Here is a 23047-nt window from a genome sequence, read left to right as displayed (position 1 = left end):
TTAATGAAGATGGGGTTACACAAATTGTTTTTTGCAGGTCTTTGTACGGAAAGTGTTGGATTAGAGTTGCTAGTATTTCATTGAGGATTTTTGCATCGTTATAAAATATGGTCTATAGGTTTGTTTAGTTTTAACTGTAGGATCAGCTTTCAAAACAAGTTGGGGTTTTTCCAAGTATTTTTACACTCTGGAACCATCTGGTGTAGTGCATTTTGGCGCAAGGGATATTTTGACTACACTGATCTGGTTCTCTACAGTTGAGCTGGTTTAGCTTATTCATATTGCAGCAAGGGCTCTGTCTACTTGTATTCCCTGTATCTGCTCCTTGCATGAGTATCTTTTCTGTTCCCATTTTTGTACTAGGATAGCTCCTTTGAAAATCTCCAGGGCTTTACGGGAAGGGGAAGGGGGGAGTGGGAAGGACGGAGCACAGATCACAAACTGGAAAAGTGAACTTGAAAAAGAATCACTACAAGAACGTTCGCTGTTGAGACTTCACTAACCTGCCCACTCGGAGGCTTATTTTAATTCCGTGGACATCCGTGCTAAAGTTTGCGCGCTTAGATGGCAACCTGCTGGGCGAGGAGCAGGCACCACGAGCAAACTTAAACGAGCCCGGCAGTTTTCGTAAGCTATTTTCAAGTGAGATATCCGAAGGAGAAAATACTGTATCCCCAGTCGGGTAAATTCCACCCAGAGGCCGCTCACGAGAGCCACACTTTCCCAGTCCGTTCGCGATCAACCTTCCTGAGTGAGGTTTCCCGCCATTTCACTTCAGGGAATGCAAGGTCTTTCTCTGTAGATTCTCCACACTCGTGGGAGGCCCAGGCCCACACAGTTTCCCGCCAGGCGACGGCGAGAAGCTAGAGCAGTAGGCCGCGTTACAATACCGAGGACAGAGGAAAGAGGTGACAGCCCCAGCCTCTCGGCAAGCGCTCAGCATCCGCCGAAAACGCGAAAGGGTTTTCAACTGCGAAGCGAGGCGAATTGGGCAAGTGCGCTGGCCCAGCGCCCGCGCGGGGAGGAGGGAGCGCGGCCGTTGCTGGGAGGAGCGAGGGCTGGGCGGGGCGGGACCGGCTAGCTGTAACTCGACTCCCGATTGGTTGGGCCCAGGGAGCCGAGTGACGACAGCGGGGGAGAACGTCTGATTTGTGTGGTGGGCGCGGGCAGGCGAGGGAAACGCACTGCGCAGGCGCAGCTGCTTCGGCTCCTCTCGCCCTAGCGCTCCGGCCCAGCTCTCGCGGATAAGTCTCGACATCGCGCGCCCCCCCCCCGGGACAGCCCCCTCCCCCTTCGCGGCGGCGTAGAAGATAAACAATAGTTGGCCGGCGAGCACGGAGCGTGTCTCCCGCCGCGGGGTTCGGCGGGCTGCGTGGGACCGGCGGGATCCCGGCCAGCCGGCCATGGCGGGGCTGTACTCGCTGGGAGTGAGCGTCTTCTCCGACCAGGGTGGGAGGAAGTACATGGAGGACGTTACTCAAATCGTGGTGGAGCCCGAGCCGACGGCAGATGAAAAGCCCTCGCCGCGGCGATCTGTCGCTCAGCTGTCGCCTCCGCAGCCGCCACTGCCGGCTCCGGCTGGCACCGGAGTGTCGGGGAAGGGCCCGGCGGTGTTCGCCCGAGAAGCGCGAGACCATCCCCCGGACGCCGGGGCCTCGCCGGCCCCCGGTCGCTGCTGCCGTCGCCGTTCTTCTGTGGCATTTTTCGCGGTGTGCGACGGGCACGGCGGGCGGGAGGCGGCACAGTTTGCCCGGGAACATTTATGGGGTTTCATCAAGAAACAGAAGGGATTCACCTCGTCCGAGCCGGCGAAGGTTTGCGCTGCCATCCGCAAAGGTTTCCTGGCTTGTCACCTCGCCATGTGGAAGAAACTGGGTAAGTTTCCTAGCTTGTTTGGCTCCCGCTTCTTTTCCTGGCAGTTGAGGGCTTTTATGGCACCGGCATCGCGTGGGCCCCCGGCCAGGAGAGCGCGATCGAAGTGTGAAGTGTTGGGAAGTGAAGAGTCAGCCCGCTCTAACAGGCTTCCCAGTGTGGAGGTTCGTGCTAAGTGGCCGTGGTAAGCTCTCTATCTTCCTGCAGCCGCTTCTCTCTTTATTTCCGACCTCCAAGGATCAATGGGAAGCTGCCCTCTGCCCCTCGCGGCTTCCCTTTGATGACACCCAGCGAAAACGAGTTTGAAACCTGGCGCCAGATTTTGGCCAAAAGATGGAAGTGATTACACATTGCTACCTGGGCCACTCCAAGAAAGCGAGACAGGACACAAATTAGTGTCATCATTTGCACTTGAGCCACTTATCTCTACCGGGTACCTCCTACGGTGGCGTCAGGTCTCCAAATTGACTCCAGGTAGCTGGGAGTTGGAGAAAAGAGCAGGCTAATTTAGAAAGGCTGAAATGTTGTCTTCCAGCTACTTAACATTTTGGAAGGAATTCGGTTGTGATCTTAAGTGTTTTTAGGATCTTTGTGCTTGTGCTGTTTGTGAAAAATAAAAAATGAATATTTTGGTAGTCTCTTAAACTGGTCCCATGTCAGCGGTGTCTTAAATTCTGCTGGAGATTTTTAAAAAGTTTCACCGGGAGCTACCCTAGCTAGTTAATGACTGACAAATAGTTCTCAATTCTTAGTTGAAAATACTTACAATTTGCAACTGACCTTCGGAGCACCCAGAGATAAGGATTTACTGATATGCAAACGAGAGATAGAGACCTTAATTTAGAAATACTTGGTTTAGTTGTTAGTTTTACCTAAGCTTTAAAATACTTTCTGAAGCAATTCAGCATGCTATCTTACAAAGTTGTAAGTTGCTTATCCATTGCAGCGAATGAATGGCATGAATCTCTTTTAGAGAAGATACTGTCTCCATTATTTTTTTAAAATCCACTTGTTTATGGTATCATAATGTTTTATTTCAGCAGTGGAACAGAGACATCAGAGTTTAAAGATTGATAAAATATAGAACTTTTTAAAACGGTATTATCGAAGAGTTGTAGGCTAGCTTCTTTCAAAGTCTGTTTTCTATTTGCTTGACTTTCTGCCAAGAATTACTTGATTGACTCATAGAACAACCAGTCCTCCTGCGGAAGGCGTTTCCCATCCAATCCCAGAGGCCCCTATTATGGATTTGTTTTGTTTTTGTGTCGACATAGCCAAGCTGAAAGCAGTGCAGTTTGTTCCAAAAACGTCATTTCATCGCCTGCAGGTCAAACAGGTGTGGGCAGCAAGACAAAATAGAGAAAGATCCAAAGATCAGACCCAAAGAACTATTTAGAGTCTTGTTTAATTTGCAGTACACTTGGTGTAAAGTGAATTTGTACCAATTGAAAGGATAAAGAATAAACCCTGTTATTTGACTACTATTTCTTCTTCTTCTTTATTATTATTTTTTTTAAAACAGCGACTATGCTGTTAACCAAATGTGAATGTTTGGTTTTTTACATACAGGTGCTTTTTCAATCAACCTTTCGCTTTTCTGAGGCATGGTTTAGAGCCTTATATATCAAACAAATGTTAAAAGTTTGCTTTGTTTCACAACTAAACTTCATTCACCATTTTCAAAACTTGAATTAAAAAAAAGATATACAGAGTATATGAAAAATTTGACACAGTAGGTATATAGGTTTTTTTTTAAAAACCTGCTCTTCAGTTTCAAATTCGTGGATGGCTTCTCATTTTTATAAAATCAACTTTGCAATTTGTAATCTATAGATGAAGCCCCTCTTAGTCTGTCTTTAGAAACCCTGCTCATTTTTATGGTAACCCAAATTTCGATCACATTTAGTCTACTTACCTTTTTCTAGCATACATTAAAATACTGCAAGTTCTTGAATTGCCCTCCCCCCTCACCCCAAACTGAAAAATACACTCCTCTGTCTTAAAGTGTATATTTTCTTCTGTGCACACTTTTTTGAAATTAAGCCTCCTTTGTTCTGTTTATAGTGCTCACTGGGCTAGAGCAGTGTGCTGAAACTTTTTCCTCCCAGAATCATTTGTACTCTTAATAAGATTGAGGAGCCCAAAGAGCTTTTGTTAATATGGGCTACATTAGTCAATTGAAAAATACTTGTTGGTTATTTAAATAAAACAGGCTCACTATATGTTAATATTTGTAAATGAAAAATCACTTTTTTCTGAAATACTGCAAGAAAAAAGAAATTACATCTGCTCTGCATTCAGTCTTGTTCTGGGTGTAAGTATATAAAGAAAAGACGTTCATTCACATATGTAGTAGGAAAAGGGAGGAGTAGTTTAGTAGCCTTTTCAGATGATTTTGGATATTCTGTTACCAAACTAGTAGTTTTTTAGATCAGTCAAAATTGAATCTGAAATCTTATCAATGAATTTTTTTTTATTCTTATATTAAGATCCATTGGCCTCTTGCACTTTGAATCTTACCCAGTGAGATGTGTGACATGAGCACTTGAAAAATTGTTCACTGAGTCAGGCAGATTTTTCAAGTATGGATGTATTTTTTATGCACTATCAAAGCATCACATTTATTACTATCACTGATTTTATGAAAAAAGTTTTTTAAGATTGGGAAATTGTCAGGTACACTGTATTGGATATACACATTTCCCAAAATGGGAGTTTTTTTTAAAGCAGCAACTAGAAATTTATCACTGGCAAGAAATATTATCATATTTTGGTTGAAGCGAAGAGCTGTTCATTTTGAAGAAAATGTATGCTGTCTGGTCAAATATTAGTAACACAATTTATTAGTCTTCCAAGTAAAAATGATGGTCTGTTAAAAAATGTGTGTGACTTGTTCTTTTCATAATACAACCTGCTTTTTCTCTCAATAGCTGAAATATATAATAACTTAAGTCTATTGTGGGCATACTTCCCTTTTTTTCATGAGGAGTACTAAAGGGATCTGTATTCATGGGTAGAGATTTAATAAAATTTTTGTATTATCAAGTACATTCTTAAGTGAAACTGGTGTTTATTTTATTTTTTAAACTGTGAATATTTGTAGAGTGGCTACAGAGAATGACAACTGGTTCAGGTTATTGCCACTGCTTTGACTGCTACTAAGACAGTAGCAGTCTTTTTAACCATTGCTTTTGGACCATCAGTGAAAATGTGAACACAGAGAAAGGGGCAAATGAACTCTTAGAATGATTATGAAGGTAGTTTTGGTCTTGCGAAATTCCTAATAAGATAACATAGACCATTGAGAGATAATCGTAATGTTGACTTGCTTCTCAGCTAAATCTTGGTCGTTAGGGGCAAAAAATTACCTTATATGTAATATAATTAATCTCTTAGGGCTGACCATGGAATTCCTTGTCTAAAGTAGCCACTAGGTTAGTTGAATTTCTTTGGTTATAAAGATTAAATTGACAGCCCTCCCTGGTGGTGCAACAGGTTAGAATGCAGCACTGCAAGCCAGCTGCAGCCCTTCAGTGCAAGTTTGATCCCCTGCCCAGGAGGTGATCCACATGGTGAGGCAGACCTCTCCTGACCTGCCTGCTGCTGCCCTCAGCAGTGTGCTTTGTCAGTCAGCCTCTTCTGTTCCTCACTCTGTCTCTGGTGAATCCTCTCACCACCCTTAATCTCTGGCCTGTACCCCAGTCTGTATGCATGCATGTATGCATGCATAAACAAACAAAATCTTTTTAAAAAAGGTTAAATTGACTTTCTTATATATTTTTATAATTAAAAAAACTTCCCCCTTTTAAATGTTGATTAAAAATATGCATGGCGTAAAATTTACCATTTTATCCATTTTTATATGTATATTTTGGTCGCATTAATATAGTCACAATATTGTGCTCCCATCACCACTGTCCATTTTTAGAACTCGTTCACTATCCCAGACAGGAACTCTCTATTCTTTAAGCAATAAACTTGCCTTACTCTCTTTCTTAGCCTCTGGTAACTTCTGTTTTACTCTGTCACTGAACTCATTTATTCCGTGTAGAATAAAGTGTAGAAGTGGAATCACACAGTATTTATCCTTTTGTGTCTTATTTCCCGTAGCATACAGTCTTTAAGATTTATCCATGTTGTAGCATGTATCAGAATTTCCTCTTTTAAGGTGGTATTATCTATTATATATAGGTGTGCGTGTGTGTTTTGTGTGCCCTATTGACATTTGGACTGTTCGTACCTTTTTACTACTGTGAATACTGTTGCTATAAACTCATATATAGGTATATATATCTGTTAGAATCTATTGTCTGTGCTTTTGCTTATATGACTAACATTGATACAAAGCTTTCTTTAAAGTACAGTGTCCACTAATAAATGTTTTTATCAAGTATAGAAGGAATGATAGAAGTAGAAAATCAATTTGGCCCCATCTTGATTGATTCATCCAAGAAATATTAATGAATGCTAGTTAGTAGGTAAAAATGTGAAAAACCAAATTTTATTTCATTACACAAACTGGGTGGCTTAAAAAACACATTTTATTCTTTCATGGTTCTGGGGGGTTGGTTTCTTTTGAAGGCTCAGAAGGAGAATTTTTCCCATGTTCCCTTTTAGCTTCAAGTCGTTGCTATACTTTGTCTTTTTTTTTTTTTTTAACTTTTAGATGCATTATCCAATCTTCTCTGCCTTTCCTTCTCTACTCTCTAAGAACATTTGATTTTAGATTTAGGACCCACTGTAATCTGGGATAATCTCTTAAAATTCTTAACCTAATTACATCTAGAAAGATCCTTTTCCCAATTAAGGTCATATAGACTCTGGAAATATCTTTTATTTGGGGTGGGGATGGCACCATTCACATTATTATCTCCCTACAAAATATTTACTGATTACTAAAGGCAAAAGATTGTAGTGGAAAAACCTGGTAGATTGCACCTTAATTGAATGGAAAGGGTAGCATCACTTTTAATGGAATAAATTGAAGTTGTGTCCTACCAACAGTGCACACACAATTAACATTTCTGTCAAGGCCATATTCTCTCTATACTCTGAAAACTTGAAGGGAGAATTCCTTCCTTCTAGCTTCTGGTGCTTACTAGCAGTCCCTGCCATTCCCTGACTTATAGATGCCATCATTCCAGTCATATGGTCGTCGTCTTGTCTTCAAGTCATTCTCCTGCTGTGGCCAAATTTCCCTTTTTAGTAGCACTGCCAGTCACTGGGTTATGTCCCACTTTGAAGACTATTTTAACTGGATTACTCTATAAAGACTCATGTCCAAATGAGGTCACATTCTTAAATTCTCTGTGTTAGGACCTAAGCATATCTTTTGGAGGGGAGGGCACATATAGTCACATCATATTATCTGTTGTTTCTCAGTCATATGAGAAACATTAACTGACCCAGAAAAGTTTAACAAACACAGTTCTAAGCTTAATGGTAGCAACAGACTTATCTGCTCACTTTTTCTCTGTTGACAGATTCAACCCATCTCACCACTGTATACTGTAGGCCTTTGATTACTATTTAAAATAAGAGTCCTAATACCTTATGCCGCTAATTGAGTCCATAATTAATTTACTTTTTTCCTGAGCATTAGTTGCTGCAACTTACTCTGTTACTAGTTTTGTATTACAGTTGTTCAAGTAACACACACTGGCTACTCTGCATTAAGGAGTGAAAAAAACATGGGGATTTACTAGAAGGACAGTAGAATTAAACTAAAGACTAAGTCAGTTCTGAAAAGACCAGAACCACTACTCCTAAGTTTTGTTGTTCCAATGAAGAATACATGCAGTGGAGGCTGTGTAGTCCTGAACAAAATCAGGTTGCCAGTACTGGAAGGAAAAATGAGTGTACATAGACATGCACTTTATTTAATACTGTAAGGGCTAGAGTGAAAACAATATAGCATTTTTCTTAATTTGGGTTATTTCTACAGGGAAAAAATTTAAGAAACTGCAATTGTTTGGTTAAAGGATGTACAACCTTATTTTCCCCCTCTCAGCTTTTAATGATTTGCCACCCATTTATAGAACTGTGTAACTTGTGGACTACAGCTTAATCCTCCAAATCTCCAGTGTTAAAACACTTACCACCTTCCTTGCCCTATCTCTTTATCCTTCCCCATTTTCCTGGTAACTAGCATATTTTTCACAAAATCTAAAAATTATTGTTCTTTTTGCCAGTTTGTTAAAAAGTCTGTGTTTTGATGGTTGTTTTCAGAGTGCTTTCACATCTCCGTACCCTTTTGGCATTAAGATTTTCTAAGAACTCAGTATAGACATTAGGAGGTATATGTGCTCTACAGTTGTATTGCTTGGGTTCTAATCTTAGTTTCTATACTTACTACATTATGACTTTGGATAAACCTCTTTATGCCAAAGTACCCTTATCTCTAAAATAGAGATAATGAGTGCCCTCCCTAGTGGTGAAACAGGTTAAGGCACAGTTCAACCAAGGAGCTGACCCACATGGTGCAGCAGACCTCTCCTATCTCACCTTTTCTCCCCTCAGCAATGTATTTCAATCAGTCTGCCTGTTCTGTTCCCCACTCTATCTCTGATGAATCCTCTCACCCTCTGCACCTCTGGGCTACATCCCAGCTCTTGTATGCATAAATAAATAAATCTTAAAAAAAAAAAAGGACTCTTTTTGCAAGTTTGCCTTATTTACATTTATTGTGATAATAGATATTTTTAGTTTCTTGGTTTCAGAAAACAATGCTAGCTTGTTTAAAAAGAAAATATTTTAAGAAGAACTGTTGTTAACCCACAAAATAATTGAAAGAGCTAAAGAATTATAAGACATACTCTCTAGGCTTTGCTTCTAGGAATGACATCTGTAACCAAATGGCAGAACTGAATGGAGTAGGGAGCTGAATGCTATGATTTCTGCCTGCAAAATTGATGACTTCTTTTCACTTTTTTTTCTAACTTAAAAAAAAGTGTGAAATATAGCATAGCATACATATGGAAAGTGATATGGAACATAAATACACCCTTTAACGAAAAATTACAAAATGAACACCATCTGGTTAAGAGAGCATTGCATCTCATATTTCCATCTTAATCACTATCTTTTTTTTCTTAATATCAGTTTATTTTTACATCACTTTGTGCCTTTTTTTTTTTAACTTCTAACCTTTCATTACCTCTTCAAGGAGGAAAGGCTATATAGTTGTCAGAGACAAAAGAAACAAAGGAAAGGGACTAGTAACACAGCAAAGTGTGATAAGCAGAACACTCAGAGTGCTTTTGAACAGGAAAAAAAATCCCTCAACTTATTAAAATTCTGTATGAATTAAAAGTCTTTCCCATTGCTTTATTCTGCTCCCTTTCATTCAAATCTGAAAGACTATAATATTATAAGCAGTCCTAAAAATTTTGCTTTAAGTCTTCCTAGTGTTCTTTCTTTTTTTTTTAAAGATTTATTTATTTGTGCGTACAGAGCTGGGGTACAGGCCAGAGGCTCAGGGGCGGCGAGAGGCTTCACCAGAGACAGAGTGGGGAGCAGAACAGGCAGATCTACGAAGTACACTGCTGAGGGGAGCAGCGGGTGGGTCAGGAGAGGTCTGCCACGCCATGTGGTCATCTCCCAAGCAGGCAGGAATCAAACTCATGCGGAAGTGGCTTTAGCTTCTCAGTGCTGTGCTTTGACCCGCTGCACCACCAGGGAGGGCCCCTAGTGTTCTTCTTTTTAAATAAAATAATAGTTTATTTTTACATCATTTTGTGCCTTTTTCCGTCTCAGTTGTAATCCCTGTGGACTTCCCATCACCAAATCACCTGTGTGCCATCACCATAGTCCAGTGCACCCCATTTTTGATCTCATTCCCCACCTATAAAATGTCTCTGATATATAGTTGTTCATTGTTATTTTCTCTCCTGGTCCTTTATGCTCCTGCTATGAGTGAAACCATCCAGTATTTTTCCCTTTTCAGGTTTATTTCACTAAGCATGATCCCTTCCAGCTCCATACATGTTGCTGTAAAAGGCATGTGCTTATTTTTACTTTTTTTTTTGGTTGCTGAGTAATATTCCATTCTGTATAAGTACCACATCTTTTTAATCCAGTCATCTATTTTTGGGCATTTGGTTGATTCATGTCTTTCCGTCAGTCACTATCTTTTGTGATAAAATTCTGTAGCAATTGACTTTTTCTTAAGGATTGTATCACTTAGGTGCAAACTTAATAGCTTATTTTTGGAAAAAAAAAAACCATGCTTCATGTATCTTAGGTTTCTTGTGAGGTTCTTACCCATTAAATGTCGTATAGTTTGTTGTCATGTTGCAGGATACTGGGGTTGTTGCTTGTTTGTAGCCCATGTGAGGAGTACATCTATAAGCTTTCACGAGGGACAATAGAGTCAGAGTATATGTTTTTACCTTTAGTAGAAAATGACCAGATGATGATGACTAGTTTTTTCCAAAGTGGTTGTACTGGTTTATAGGCATGTTGCTACAGGTTCTTAACAATACTCAATATTGTCAGACTCTAATTTATGCAATTTGATAACTATGTAGTGGTTTTTAATTTGCATTCCCGTGAGGACTAAAGGAGTTACATATCTTTGCTTTTTTTTTTTTGACTGGAAAGGCATGTTCAAGCTTTTGGTCCATTTTTCTATTGGGTGATCTAACTGATTTGATTTGTGTGATGATTTTATATATCTTGGATACCATTATTTTGGCATATATATATATATATATATATATATATATGTTGCCAAACTAATTTTGTGAGTTGTCTTTTTTACTCTTGTAAGGTATCTTCTGATGAACAAGAAATTCTTAGTCTAGATGTTAGTAAAACTTTGCAGTCAGATTGTTTATGTGAGTTGCCCATTGTTTTTGTCTGTAGGAAATCTTTCCATATCCTGAGATCATGACTGTACTGTTACATATTTTCTAAGCCTTTTAGTTTATTATTATTATTTTTATTTTTAATATAACAGTTTATTTTTACATCATTTTGTACATTTTTTTTTTTTAGTTTTATTTTTAATGCCAAGTCTCTAAGAGGCCTAGAATTAATTTTTATGTTTGGTACCAAGGACCCAAAATCTTTTTTTCCCCCCTCATTCACTCATTCATTCAAGATTGATTTATTTATGCATTCAAGAGCTAGGGTACAGGCCAGAGGTGTGAGGGTTGAGATGATTCACCAGAGACCGAGTGAAGAGCAGAACATGCAGATGGAATGAAATACACTGCTGAGGGGAGCAGCGGCTAAGACAGGAGAAGTCTACTGCTCCATGTGGGTCAGCTCCGTGGCCTGAGATCAAACTAATGCTCCAGGGGCTATGGATAGCTTCTTAGTACTGCAGCTTACCCACTGCGCCACCAGGGAGGCCCCAATTTTGTCTTATTCCATTTAGATGAAATTTCTCTTGTCTACTTATGTGTCAAGTGTCTAAATACGCATGGGCTTTTTCTGTGTTCATTTTTCTGTTCTATTAATTCATTAGCTTATAACTTTTCCATAAAGTATTGTTAAGAGATTTGTTAGCACTGTTTGCAGACATAATAATTTTTACAGCTATTGCAATTTTTGGTTGATGGTTTACATAAATAATACTAATTTTTTTATTAAAGATTTGTTTATTTATGCATACAGAACTGGGGTACAGGCCAGAGGTGTAGGGGCAGTGAGAGGATTCACCAGAGAAAGAGTTGGGCGTAGAACAGGCTGACTGACAAAGTACACTGCTGAGGGGAGCAGCGGGCGGGTCAGGAGAGGTCTGCTGGGCCATGTGGGTTACCTCTGGGTGCAGGGGTTGAACTCATGCTGAAGTGGCTTTAGCTTCTTAGTGTTGTGCTTTAACCCACTGCGCCACCAGGGAGAGCCCAAATAATACTCATTTTATGTAACAATATTTGTTTCTAGTAACCTGTGGAATTTCATCAATGCCAACAATCAATCTCAATAATCTACTCAGATTTTTTAATCCATCTATAAATTTTTTGGGGTGAACCATTTTCTCTTTGCATACATACTCCTTTGGTACTTTCCAGATTTGCTCTTATTAAACACTGATCAGAACAAATCAAACATTTGTTGAACACTCACTATGAGTCTGGCATGGTTGTGGGTGATACTACATGTTGTGTGTGTGAATAAATTTAAACTTTATTAATATTGGTAGCTGTTCTGGTTTCTTTGAGCAAGTGTGAAGGTCATTATTTTATATACTGCAAGCAGCCCTCTGCTGTGAGTGACAGGATGTTCTGTAGGTGGGTTGAGAAGGGAAGGTGAGATTTCGATGATTTGATGTCTTTTCAACACAGATAGCATTGAAAAAAGAGAATTAGTTATTTGACTATATTAGAGAAATCTTGTGACTAGGAAAGTTGTGTGGTATCTCATCTAGCTTTTTGGGCTCTATTGCTTCTCCTGGTACTACCAACAGATGCATTTCCTTCAAGAGAGAGGAAGTATATTTATTGGCAATTTAGGAACTAAGCAGTTTAGTTTGAGCTTTTCTGGGACTCTTAATATGGGTATCTTATGTACTGCCTTTTTTACTTGCATCTAAATGTAGTTAGAGGTGAAGTACCATCAGCCCTTGTGTATACTATTTACCACTGTCTTCCACAGCAGCCATCGTGGTTAGGTGTCGTGGCTCTCCACAGACACCTGAGGAAGCCTAGTTCATGCAAAAGAGAACCAAGAAGTTCATCCTGCACCAGTCAGACCATATGTCAAAAATAATTGGCAGAAACCAGAGGCATCAGTAACAGGGAATACTGGAGATTCAAGGAGCAGAACTTGATTCCCAGTGTTGGTTATGTGAGCAACAAGAAATCAAAGCACATGCTACCTAGAGGCTTCTGAAAGTTTCTGGTGTATAACATCAAGGAGCTCAAAGAGCTGCTGATAAGCATCAAGTCTTATTGTACTGAGATTACTCACGTGTCCTCCAGGTAATGCAAAGCCACTGTGGAGAGAACAGCATAGCTACCCTCCTCGTCATCAGTCCCAGTGCTAGGCTGAGCAGCAAAGAGAAGAATTAGCTAGCTCTTCTATGTGTTGTTAATAAAACTATAAAACTGGGGAAAAACAGTTAAAACTAAGATTTAGGTAGAACTAGTAAATCTAACCTCTAATATTATTTTGTACAATTACATACTTATATATTATTGTATTATAAAATTAATTTATTGGCATATTGAACATATTAATCCTTAGATAGTTTTCAAATATTTTTCTTAGATTTCTTTTTCTGTGCTAATTCAAATTTTAATATGCTAATTAAGCAAATGTAGGCATTTTTATTCTGATACAGTATTAATGCTTATTGCTGAAAGAGTAAAATATCTTATTTCTCATTACAGCAGAATGGCCAAAGACTATGACAGGTCTTCCCAGCACGTCAGGAACAACTGCCAGTGTGGTCATCATACGGGGCATGAAGATGTACGTAGCTCATGTGGGTGATTCAGGGGTAGTTCTTGGAATTCAAGATGATCCGAAGGATGATTTTGTCAGAGCCGTGGAGGTGACACAGGACCATAAGCCAGAACTTCCCAAGGAAAGACAACGAATCGAAGGACTTGGTGGGAGGTAATAGTTGTACTGTTTGCCTTTCTTTTTGTTGTTGTGTTTTTACTAGTTAGATTGACCTATTTCTCTCTTTCAATGAAATTACTTTCTTGGTATTAAACAGGTTTTTCATTTGCCTGATAAAGTACCATGGATGATCATACTTATGTCATTATTTTATTTCTGATAAGTCTCCAAAGGGATATCATTTTATTTTGTTTATTTTTTAAAAATAATTATCTGTCTATGCATACAAGACCTGGGGTACATGCCAGAGATGTGGGGGGGTGGTGAGAGGTTTCACCAGAGACAGAGCAGGGAGCAGATTGACCACTGGCAGATTGACCGCAGAGGGGAGCAGCGGGCGAGACAGGAGCGGTCTGTTGCGCCATGTGCAGTGGCTGCAGACAGCCTCATAGTGCTGTGCTCCGACCTGCTGCGCTGCCAGGGGGGGCTGGATATCATATTTTAGTAGAACTCAAGTTACAAAGCATACAAGGATTTATTGAAAGCCTTTTATGTAAATACTGGTCTGTATGTTTTTCAGAATTTGGACAGAGCAGCCCTTAGAATTCCAGAGTAGAACAGTATGAAATTGGCTTTGGGATGCAGTTTGCTAGAATTAGCTTTTAGTTTGTTTTCTGAATCATAATGTACTACAAATATTTTTCTCTCCTTTAATTTTGTCTGAAAGTATAGTTTGCAAAGTATGAACCAAAATTGACTTCAGCATAGCTTTTCATTATAAAAATTAAAATTTAAGATTGTTAAAGCCACAAATGAATAATGAGAAAATTTAAAAATTATCCTAGTACTTTCAAATTTGAGGCAAGTAAGATCTGGTGTCTTCTAAATAATCATTCTAAGGATTTTACTGAAATACTTTAATAGAAACACAACTTTCTTCTAGTACTTTCTCTGGTAAAGATAAATATGGAATGTCATTTATCTTATAAGGCAACATTGCTATTGTATAATGATTTTCTTTCTTAATTACACCTTGTCTGCATTGGGTAGATTTTTGAAAAAGGTATACATTTCTGTTGGGACCTCAGCTGCCCTTTGTACATGCTCTTTTGACATGTGCAGGGAGTTGTGGGATCTTAAAAGATACTGCTTACTGCGGCATATGAAGCACCCCTGAGCTGTCACTTGGGGTTGGGGCTAGAAAATCACTCGTGTCACTGTTGGGATCATGTCTGAGAACAGCATAACAGAAACTGTTTTCTGTCCTGTATGCTGCTAAGTTCAGTGATCCTGGTTTTATTTTGTAGTCTCTTTCTTTGATCCTTCCTATGAGTGTGGGATTTATTTGGGACCACTGCTGGTAGTCATGCAGAAGTGAGCTTTGCAGTTCCAAACTGAATTCTTTCATGAATTTGAGTCTCTCTGGAATTTATTTTTTTTACATTGTCTTGTTTCTGTACCAGTACCATAATTTGTTTTTAAGTGGCACTTTGTTATTATCTTCATTAAATTCTTTAAAAATATTTTTCTTGGCTATTCTTTATTTTCTATATGAATTTTTAAATCACATTTGATTGTAATAAATTTTTTAGAATTTGTGTTTTTTTTTTTGTCTTATCACTTAAAATACCATCTGGCTGTTGGGCAGATGCTCTTTGCCATTTGTGAGCAGATGTCTTTTTGCACAAATTGAACTGTTTTTATTTAAGTTATTTCCTCCTGTCCCTCTGTCTCACCCTAGGCAACTGTCCAGTGCTCTGTTTTTCCAGCCTTCTGTTCCTGCTCAGTCAGCTCTCTATCAGGCTGTTTCTGTGTGTATGCCTTTTAATCATGCAGGACAACAGCAGGGAGCACAAAAGAGGAGCATCTTTTATAACACTGTGTTGGTTTTTTGATACTATACCATTATTTTGTCTTCCCCAGAAATTCAGAAACAATAAATATCATTAAATATGAAATATTGTAGATATTTATATCATAGACTCATGAATATTAGAATTATATTGGAAGCAATTTGGATAGCTAGCTACTGTAATTACATAAGTATTAAAGCTTACTTACAGGGAGCAGGCTTAGGAAAAGAACAGTAAGACTTTAGGTAGTATGAAGGCAGAATGTTGTTGGTGTCTTATTTATGTATCTGTCAGGTAGAACTCAGATCAGGCAGGCTAATATTGAAATCTCTTTGCCACTTTTCTCTACCTTTTCTGGGCTTCCAGAGAAATCTTTCTATTGATTGCTTTTACAATTCAGACAGATTGTAACTAAGTTAATTTCAGTTTATCTTATCAGGTACAGGTTGAAACTATATTGTGTTTTGATAATTACTTCACCAAAGAATAGCCATATTTCCATATTTTAGGTGCTCTGAACATACTAGTTCTGCTATGTACTAATTGTAGATTTCTGTTGCTCCTATATCAAGCCTTTAGCCAGTTTTCTACCTATCCAACTTTCAGATGTGTGGTTGATCTATTTTCTAGTTATCTTGCTTGCTTCTTTGACATGTTTACATGCTTTTCTTCTCATTACTTCCATTCCCTTCTATCTAGCTCATTTGTAGTCTCTTCTCATCTTACTATTTTCTATTTTTTTTACTTTCCCTTTGTTTTTTTTGACTATTACAAAAGTTTATTTAACAAAAAAATTCAGTAGGAAAATGTACATAATCCAATTTTTTATATCATAGTAAAAAGGTGCTGTGGCGAAGGGGACATGTGGAAGAAACTGATTTCTCTGGCGAACACAGCCACTGCTTATACTCGTTCCAAGGCTTCTAACATGACGATACTATTTCCTTGTATTACCACCATGCCAGTATTGTTCTGTTGCCCACTAGTTGCCATCTGCACACACATTCATCTAGCACAAGATTCATAAAGGGATCAAATCCCCCTAGTATTCCTTGGACATGTCTGCCACCATTTAGTTTCAATGATAACTTTTTGTACATAAATTTTTCAACTTGGGGTGGTGAGCTTTTGCTCATGGTGTCTAGTTGCTGAGCTCAAAGATGGCTCCAGACAAAATTCCTGGCCTCCGTCCCACTTCTCCATAGGCCCCCTGTCTTGTTATTTTTCCTTTCTGAATAGAAAGTTTGTACCTGAAACAAATAAGGAATTATTATGTGATATTGTAGTCTTGTTTCATTAGTTATTTGACTCATTGAACTACCCTGCCTGATGTTATTTTAATAATTTAGAGTATTTGGGCCTTCCCTGTTGGTGCAGTGGGTTAAAGCACAGCACTGAGAAGCTAAAGCCACTTCAGCATGAGTTCGATTCCTGCCCTGGGGAGGTGACTCACATGGCGCAGCAGACCTCTCCTGACTCACCCGCTGCTGCCCTCAGCAGTGCACTTCATTGATCTGCCTGTTCTGCTCCCTGCTCTGTCTATGGTGAATCCTCTCACCACACCTGCGCCTCTGGCCTGTACCCCAGTTCTGTATGCATAAATAAATAAATCTTTAAAATAATAATAATTTAGAATATTTATGTGAACTCTATTTTTAGTGTGATGAACAAATCTGGAGTAAATCGTGTAGTTTGGAAACGACCTCGGCTCACTCACAATGGACCTGTTAGAAGAAGCACAGTTATTGACCAGATTCCCTTTTTGGCAGTAGCAAGAGCACTTGGTAAGTATGACTTAAATTTGTGAAATCATATTAATTTTTTTACAATATGATGGTAAAATAAAAGAGGGAACTGAGAATTAAATCCTTACGTGGAGTTTATATCATGGGGGTAGAAATCTGATTATATATCAAATACTTTAGAACCTAATTTAGGGCCTCTCTGGTGGCATAAGGGGTTAAGTCTCAGTACTATGAAGCTATTAACAGCCACTGCAGCAGGAGTTTGATTCCTTGCCAGGGAGCTGACCCACATGGCCCAGCAGACCTCTCCTGTCTCATCCACTGCTTCCCTCAGCAGTTTATTTCAGTCATTGTTTCTGATCTGCTCCCCACTCTTGTCAATTCTCTTACCTCCCCACTATGGCCTGCACCCCAGCTCTTGTATGCATAAAAAAATACATCTTTTAAAATAAATGAGACAAAAAAGTAAAATATAATAACAGTTGCTGGAAAGATCTGCCAGAACAGTGAAAGCTCCATGTTGGGGGAAAATTTAATGCAAAAATTTAATACTACAATTGTCTTATCAAAATTTCATAATCAAGGGCCCTTCCTGGTTGTACATTGTGTTAAGTCTCAGCACTCTGAAGGTATTTCCAGCCACTGCGGTGTGAGTTAGATTCTCAGCAAGGGAAGTGACCCACATGGCGTGGCAGACCTCTCTTGCTCCCCTCAGCAGGTGTTCCAGTGGATCTGCCTGTTCTGCTCCCCACTCTGTCTCTGGTGAATCCTCTTACCCCTGCACCTCTGCCTGTACTCCAGTTCTTGTATGCATAAATAAATAAATCTTTAAAAAAATTTGTACTCATTTTATACACTATTGAGTGAGTCTTTTGCTATAAAAAACATTTGGAAGAGATGAATTTGTTTCAATAATGAAAAAAATTGTTTCTATTTTTCATATTGATTTTACTTATCACATGTTATCTCTAAAAATAATCATCTTTAGATTTGAACTCCAAATAAAAGTTGCTACATCTCATTACTTTTTTAATCCTTATTCTGGCACTTGGACAAAATTTTTTAAAGAATTATGACTGCAATTTTCTTTTTAAAGCTTGTTGGTCCATAGTAAATTAAATACTATTTATTTTTAAAGCATACATGTTGGCCCATAGTAAATTAAATACTATTTAGCACTTAGTTTTCTTCCACTTTTTTTCTGGGAAGAAGTGTCTTTATGAAAATTGGTGCTGTCTGGACAAATGTTGCAAAGGTGCCTTCTGGTGGCTCTCTGAGGAATTGCAGGAGTCTTGCAAATCATTTATTGAACAGATTATTACTGAGTGCACAGTGGATCAAGCACAAAGGCATTCATCAAATTATCACAAGAAGAACTAAAAAATGGCAACTCTTTTAAGTTCTTTTTATCTACTAAGGAGAAGTTAAAATAGGTTGTACTACCTCACTAGAGAAGGCAAAATAGAGACATCTGAGCTGAGGCCTGAATTACTAGAAATTGAGAGGAAGGGAGTGTGTTTTAGGCATAGGAACTATATTTGCAAATAGCAAATACAATTTGGAGGAAGTATGGTGGATATAAGAAACTCTGATCATGGCCCTTGTGAAGAGGGGGAGTAAATATTGCAGGTGGAATGGGAAACATAACTAGGTGTGTGTGTGTGTGATATATATAATATATATATTTACATCATTTTGTGCCTTTTTCCATCTCACTTGTAATCCCGTGGGCTTCCCATCACCAAATCACCTGTGTGCCATCAGCATAGTCCAGTGCACTTCTCTCCCCTGTGTGTGAATTTTAACTTATAACAAAATGCATTTAACAAAATATGTTTTCTTAATCATTGTAAATAGTAGTAAGTTCATTTATATTGTTGTACAACCATCGCCAGCCTCCATCTTAAAGTTGTGCTTCAAAGAGATGCAGTTTGAGTTGCAGTTTTGAGAATGGGTTAGGTGAGGCAAATGGATGCTCGGAAGCTCACCATGAGGAACCACCCACACAGTAGGGGGTGGGTGGTGGTGGCAGCCATGGGGTAAGAACTGCTGAGTGTCCTGGACACGCTGGTTCCTTTGTGCAATAGGGGCAACCAGAGAACATAATTTCACATGGTGCAGCAAATAAAACCAGCTTTATCTATAAATGGCAAAGTTGTCTATATAGAAAACCCTGAAGAATCCTCAAAAGCTACTAGAATTAGTAAATGAATTCAGAAAGGTCACAAGATCCATATTCAATATACATAGTCATGCCTATTTTTATGTACTAGGAATCAGCAATTTTAAATTTAAGTAAGTATTGTTTATAACTGCACCAAGACTATGAATATACTTAGGTATAATTGTAATATAATATGTTTGAGGCTTGTATGCTGAAAATTATAAAATATTGATTAAAGAAATAAAAGAGCTAAAGAAATATACCTTGTTCTTGGATTGGAATATAAAATATTGTTAAAATAGCATTTCTTTCTGAACTGATCTATAGGTTCGATGCAATTCAAGTCAGGAAAGAGGAAAACCATTCTTCTGGAAATGTATGAGTTTCAATGAAAAAAAAAAAGAGATCAGCAAGATATTGGCACTAGTTATTTGGGATTGTTAACAAAAGAATAATTGAAAGCATGTTAGCATGAGCTCACCAAAGGAGTGTACATTTGTGCATAGATCTCTCTAGAAGGATATGTAAAAACAATAGTTGTTCCCTAGGTGAAGAGCTGAGAATGGAGTTCTTGACATTTACCTTTTGTACCATGTGAATGTATAACCTATTCATATAAATAAGTAGCTTATTTTAAAACGTTTTTGAATTTATTAAGATATTGTTAGTGTATACATGAGAAATTCTGACCTTTTAAAGTCGTCATATAGTTTGCTTTAGATTTTAAATTTAGACATATTAGGAATTCTGCTTTATATAAAATTATGTTCTTGAAATGGTAATATTAATCTTGAATAATGAGGAAAAACTGCTTTTGGAAGCTTTTAGCATAATTTATAAGCTTTAATTGCTACCTTATTATTTACACTAATTGTTTCCAAGTTCATTTTTATTTCATCAGCCAAGGAGCTTTGTTTTGCTGGTATAGAGAGATAAATGTGTCTTTGTGAGCCAACCTGGTTTATAATTAGCTTTTAGTGGTCTCATGTAGTCACTTCTGCTATTCTGAAGGATAAATTGCTCCTTCAAGAGGCTGGTGTAGCAGTAGATTTTGCTATTTTAGAGTGGAGTAATTGATGTGAATTATTCTTTCTTGGACTTTAAGCATGTTTGAATTGGCCACTTTTCTGGTGGGAGATATAATGGGGAAGTTCAGATAAGGAAAGGATAAAACAAAAGGTCTTCCTCATATGTAACACAGTGCAGACCTGCTGAGGAGGTGTAAAAACTAGCTGTGCTCTTTTGTGAAAATATTTTTTTATTTCAGGTCTTCAGTAAATTTCACAACAAAATAAAAGAAACAGAAATTAATATTTCATTCTGTCTCCTCCTTTCTCAGTTTTTGGGAGCAAAAGAAGATACTTTTTCAGTAATTTTGTCTTGTATTGTAGAAAAGTAGATGGTTTCTATAATTTTTTTTCTATTTCACTTTTATTGATTTTCTTGATAGCTAGAGTTAATCAGAAGTTCTTTTCTATTGAACATTTTGAGATTTACATCTCACAGGCTTAACCTCTCTTGCCTGCTGCTCCCCTCAGCAGTGTGTTTCAGTAGATTTGCCTGTTCTGTTCCCCACTCTGTCTCTAGTGAATCCTCTCTTTCCTCCCACTCCCACCTCTGACCTATACCCCAGCTTTTGTATGCGTAAATAAATAAAATTTAAAAAACAAAGTAGGTCTCAAAGACACAAGAGTTAGGCATGTGAGCTAATCAAGGATAGCTAGTTGTGTAACAACTTTATTTTTCCTAACTCACTGAAAGGTTGAACTATTGATCATATATATAGGTTAGGAACATGAAAATACTCATTTACTGACCATATATATAGGTTAGGAACATGAAAATACTCATTTTTATTTCTAGAATTTTCTTGCAAGTGGCTGGCATTCTGTAAGTTTTAATATAGGTACTTTCTTGATCCTAGGGATTAAGGGAAGATTTTCAGTTAGCTACTAAGACTCCTGTTTGTAGAGCAGTTTCTCTCCAACTTACATTTTTTCCATAAACACTTTGGTTATCTTGGACTTTTACTCTTTCCTATACATTTTAGAATTACTTGTCATATTCTAAAAAAATCCGTTTTGGATTTTGTGGAATTACATTAGTTGCATAGGTTATTTTTAGAAATTTAACATCTTTAAAATATTGAATTGCCTTTCTCTGAATCCAGTTTATTTCTCCATTCATTTAGATAGTCTTATTTATGTATCCAAGAACTGGGGATAGACCAGAGGTGTGCGGGGGATGGTGAGAGGATTCACCAGAGACAGAGTGGGTGTTGAACAGGCAGACTGATTGAAGTACACTGCTGAGGGGAGCATCTGGTGAGACAGCAGAGGTCTGCTGTGCCTTGTGGGTCAGATACCTGCGCAGGGATCTAACTCCTGCTTCAGTGGCTGCTGATAGCTTCATTCCGCTGAGACTTAACCCCTTGTGTGACCAGGGAGGCGCTGTTTGGTTTTTATTTTAACAGCCATGCTAAACATTACTATTCTGATCATTTAAATGTATATATTTTTTGCTTTTTGTATAGAAATAGTTTTCAAATGATCATAACTTCATTTTCTCAATTTGAACTCACATACCTGATTTATTCTTACTGTCTTAACTATGCTGTTGATAATAGAAGGCTTTTATCAGCTTAAGGGACTTAGCTTTTTTTTTTTTTTTAAGATTTTATTTATGCATACAGAAATGGGGTTAAAGCCAGAGGTGCAGGGGCAGCAAGAAGACTCACCAGAAACAGAGTGGGGAGCAGAATAGGCAGATCAACAAAAGTACACTGCTGAGGGGAGCAGCAGGTAAGACAGGAGAGGTCTGCTCACCATGTAGATCACCTGAGAGGGGATTGAACTCACACTGGAGTGACCATGCCTTGGCTTAGCTTTGTAGTGCAGCACTCCAGCCTGCTGTGCCAGCAGAGAGGGCCTTTAAAAAAAAAAAAATTAAAGAGCAGGTTTATCAGGGAAAGGGGACAGAAAAGTAAAAGACACACATAGACACAAGTGGGCAGGCAGAGCTGCCTGGAAGGGGACAGGCTTGCTGAGAGAGGCCTGCATGGTTGCAGGCTGGTGGCCTTGAGGAGAGCTGCCTCCACTGCGGGAAGTCAGGAAAGAGAAGCCCCAGCATGGTACAGGTCACTGATAGGAAGGAGGCTGCTGCCCTGTGGAGAGAGAGAACTGGTGAAAAGAAGCACCTGCATAGGCACAGGTGGGCAGAAGTACTGGTGTGAGGGGACTTAGTTTTTAATTCTAGCTTGGTAGAAAGTTTTAAAATCATGAATAAATTTTGAGTGTTACCAGATGCTTTTCTGCATCTCTGAAAATATAAATATTTATTGATGTATGCTTCCATCTTGGAATTAATACTGTGTTTTCCTGCTGCCTGCCCTTTAGGTGATTTGTGGAGCTATGATTTCTTCAGTGGTGAATTTGTTGTGTCACCTGAGCCAGATACAAGTGTGCACACACTTGACCCCCAGAAGCACAAGTATATTATATTGGGGAGTGATGGACTTTGGAATATGATTCCACCTCAAGATGCCATCTCTATGTGTCAGGACCAAGAGGAGAAAAAGTACTTGATGGTAAGAATGCTAATTTTACATTATTGTCTAAACATTGTTCTGGTACTTCTGGCAGCGGTCTTGAATGTGAATTCAGGATGTTCATCTTGAGTAGAGTTTTGCATTTGCCTGCCTTTAGAAGTAGACAAAAGATAGATTGTATAGCTTATTAGGAAATGAAATAGGAAATAAGTAAATGAAACTAGATAACAAAACATGTAACCACTGGCTTCATTATGAATAGTACTTGACTTACTTACCAATGAAGCCTTGCCAATCCCTTTTTTTAAAAATTGAGATGTAATTTATATACCATAAAACTTAACCTTTTTTT

General features: G+C 38.5%; 1 protein-coding gene across 2 annotated transcripts in view; it reads left to right on the top strand.

The window, feature by feature from the left end:
• Nucleotides 1–1174: 1174 nt before the first annotated feature.
• The window catches only part of PPM1D (protein phosphatase, Mg2+/Mn2+ dependent, 1D), a 30202-nt gene continuing 8329 nt past the window's right edge, over nucleotides 1175–23047 (top strand). The window contains exons 1-4 of one of the 2 annotated variants that reach the window (XM_004684453.1): nucleotides 1175–1875; nucleotides 13212–13440; nucleotides 16899–17023; nucleotides 22544–22734. In XM_004684453.1, coding sequence (XP_004684510.1) covers nucleotides 1404–1875; nucleotides 13212–13440; nucleotides 16899–17023; nucleotides 22544–22734 — 1017 coding nt within the window. In that variant the 5' untranslated portion in view covers nucleotides 1175–1403. The remainder of the gene's footprint in view (nucleotides 1876–13211; nucleotides 13441–16898; nucleotides 17024–22543; nucleotides 22735–23047) is intronic. The other variant, XM_012725992.1, reaches the window with a different exon arrangement.

This window comes from Condylura cristata, unplaced genomic scaffold (assembly GCF_000260355.1).
Source record: "Condylura cristata isolate star-nosed mole 26May11 unplaced genomic scaffold, ConCri1.0 scaffold00017, whole genome shotgun sequence".
Lineage (NCBI taxonomy): Eukaryota > Metazoa > Chordata > Mammalia > Eulipotyphla > Talpidae > Condylura > Condylura cristata.
Note: the sequence above shows the minus strand (reverse complement) of the source record. Positions and strands in the feature narration are given on the sequence as shown.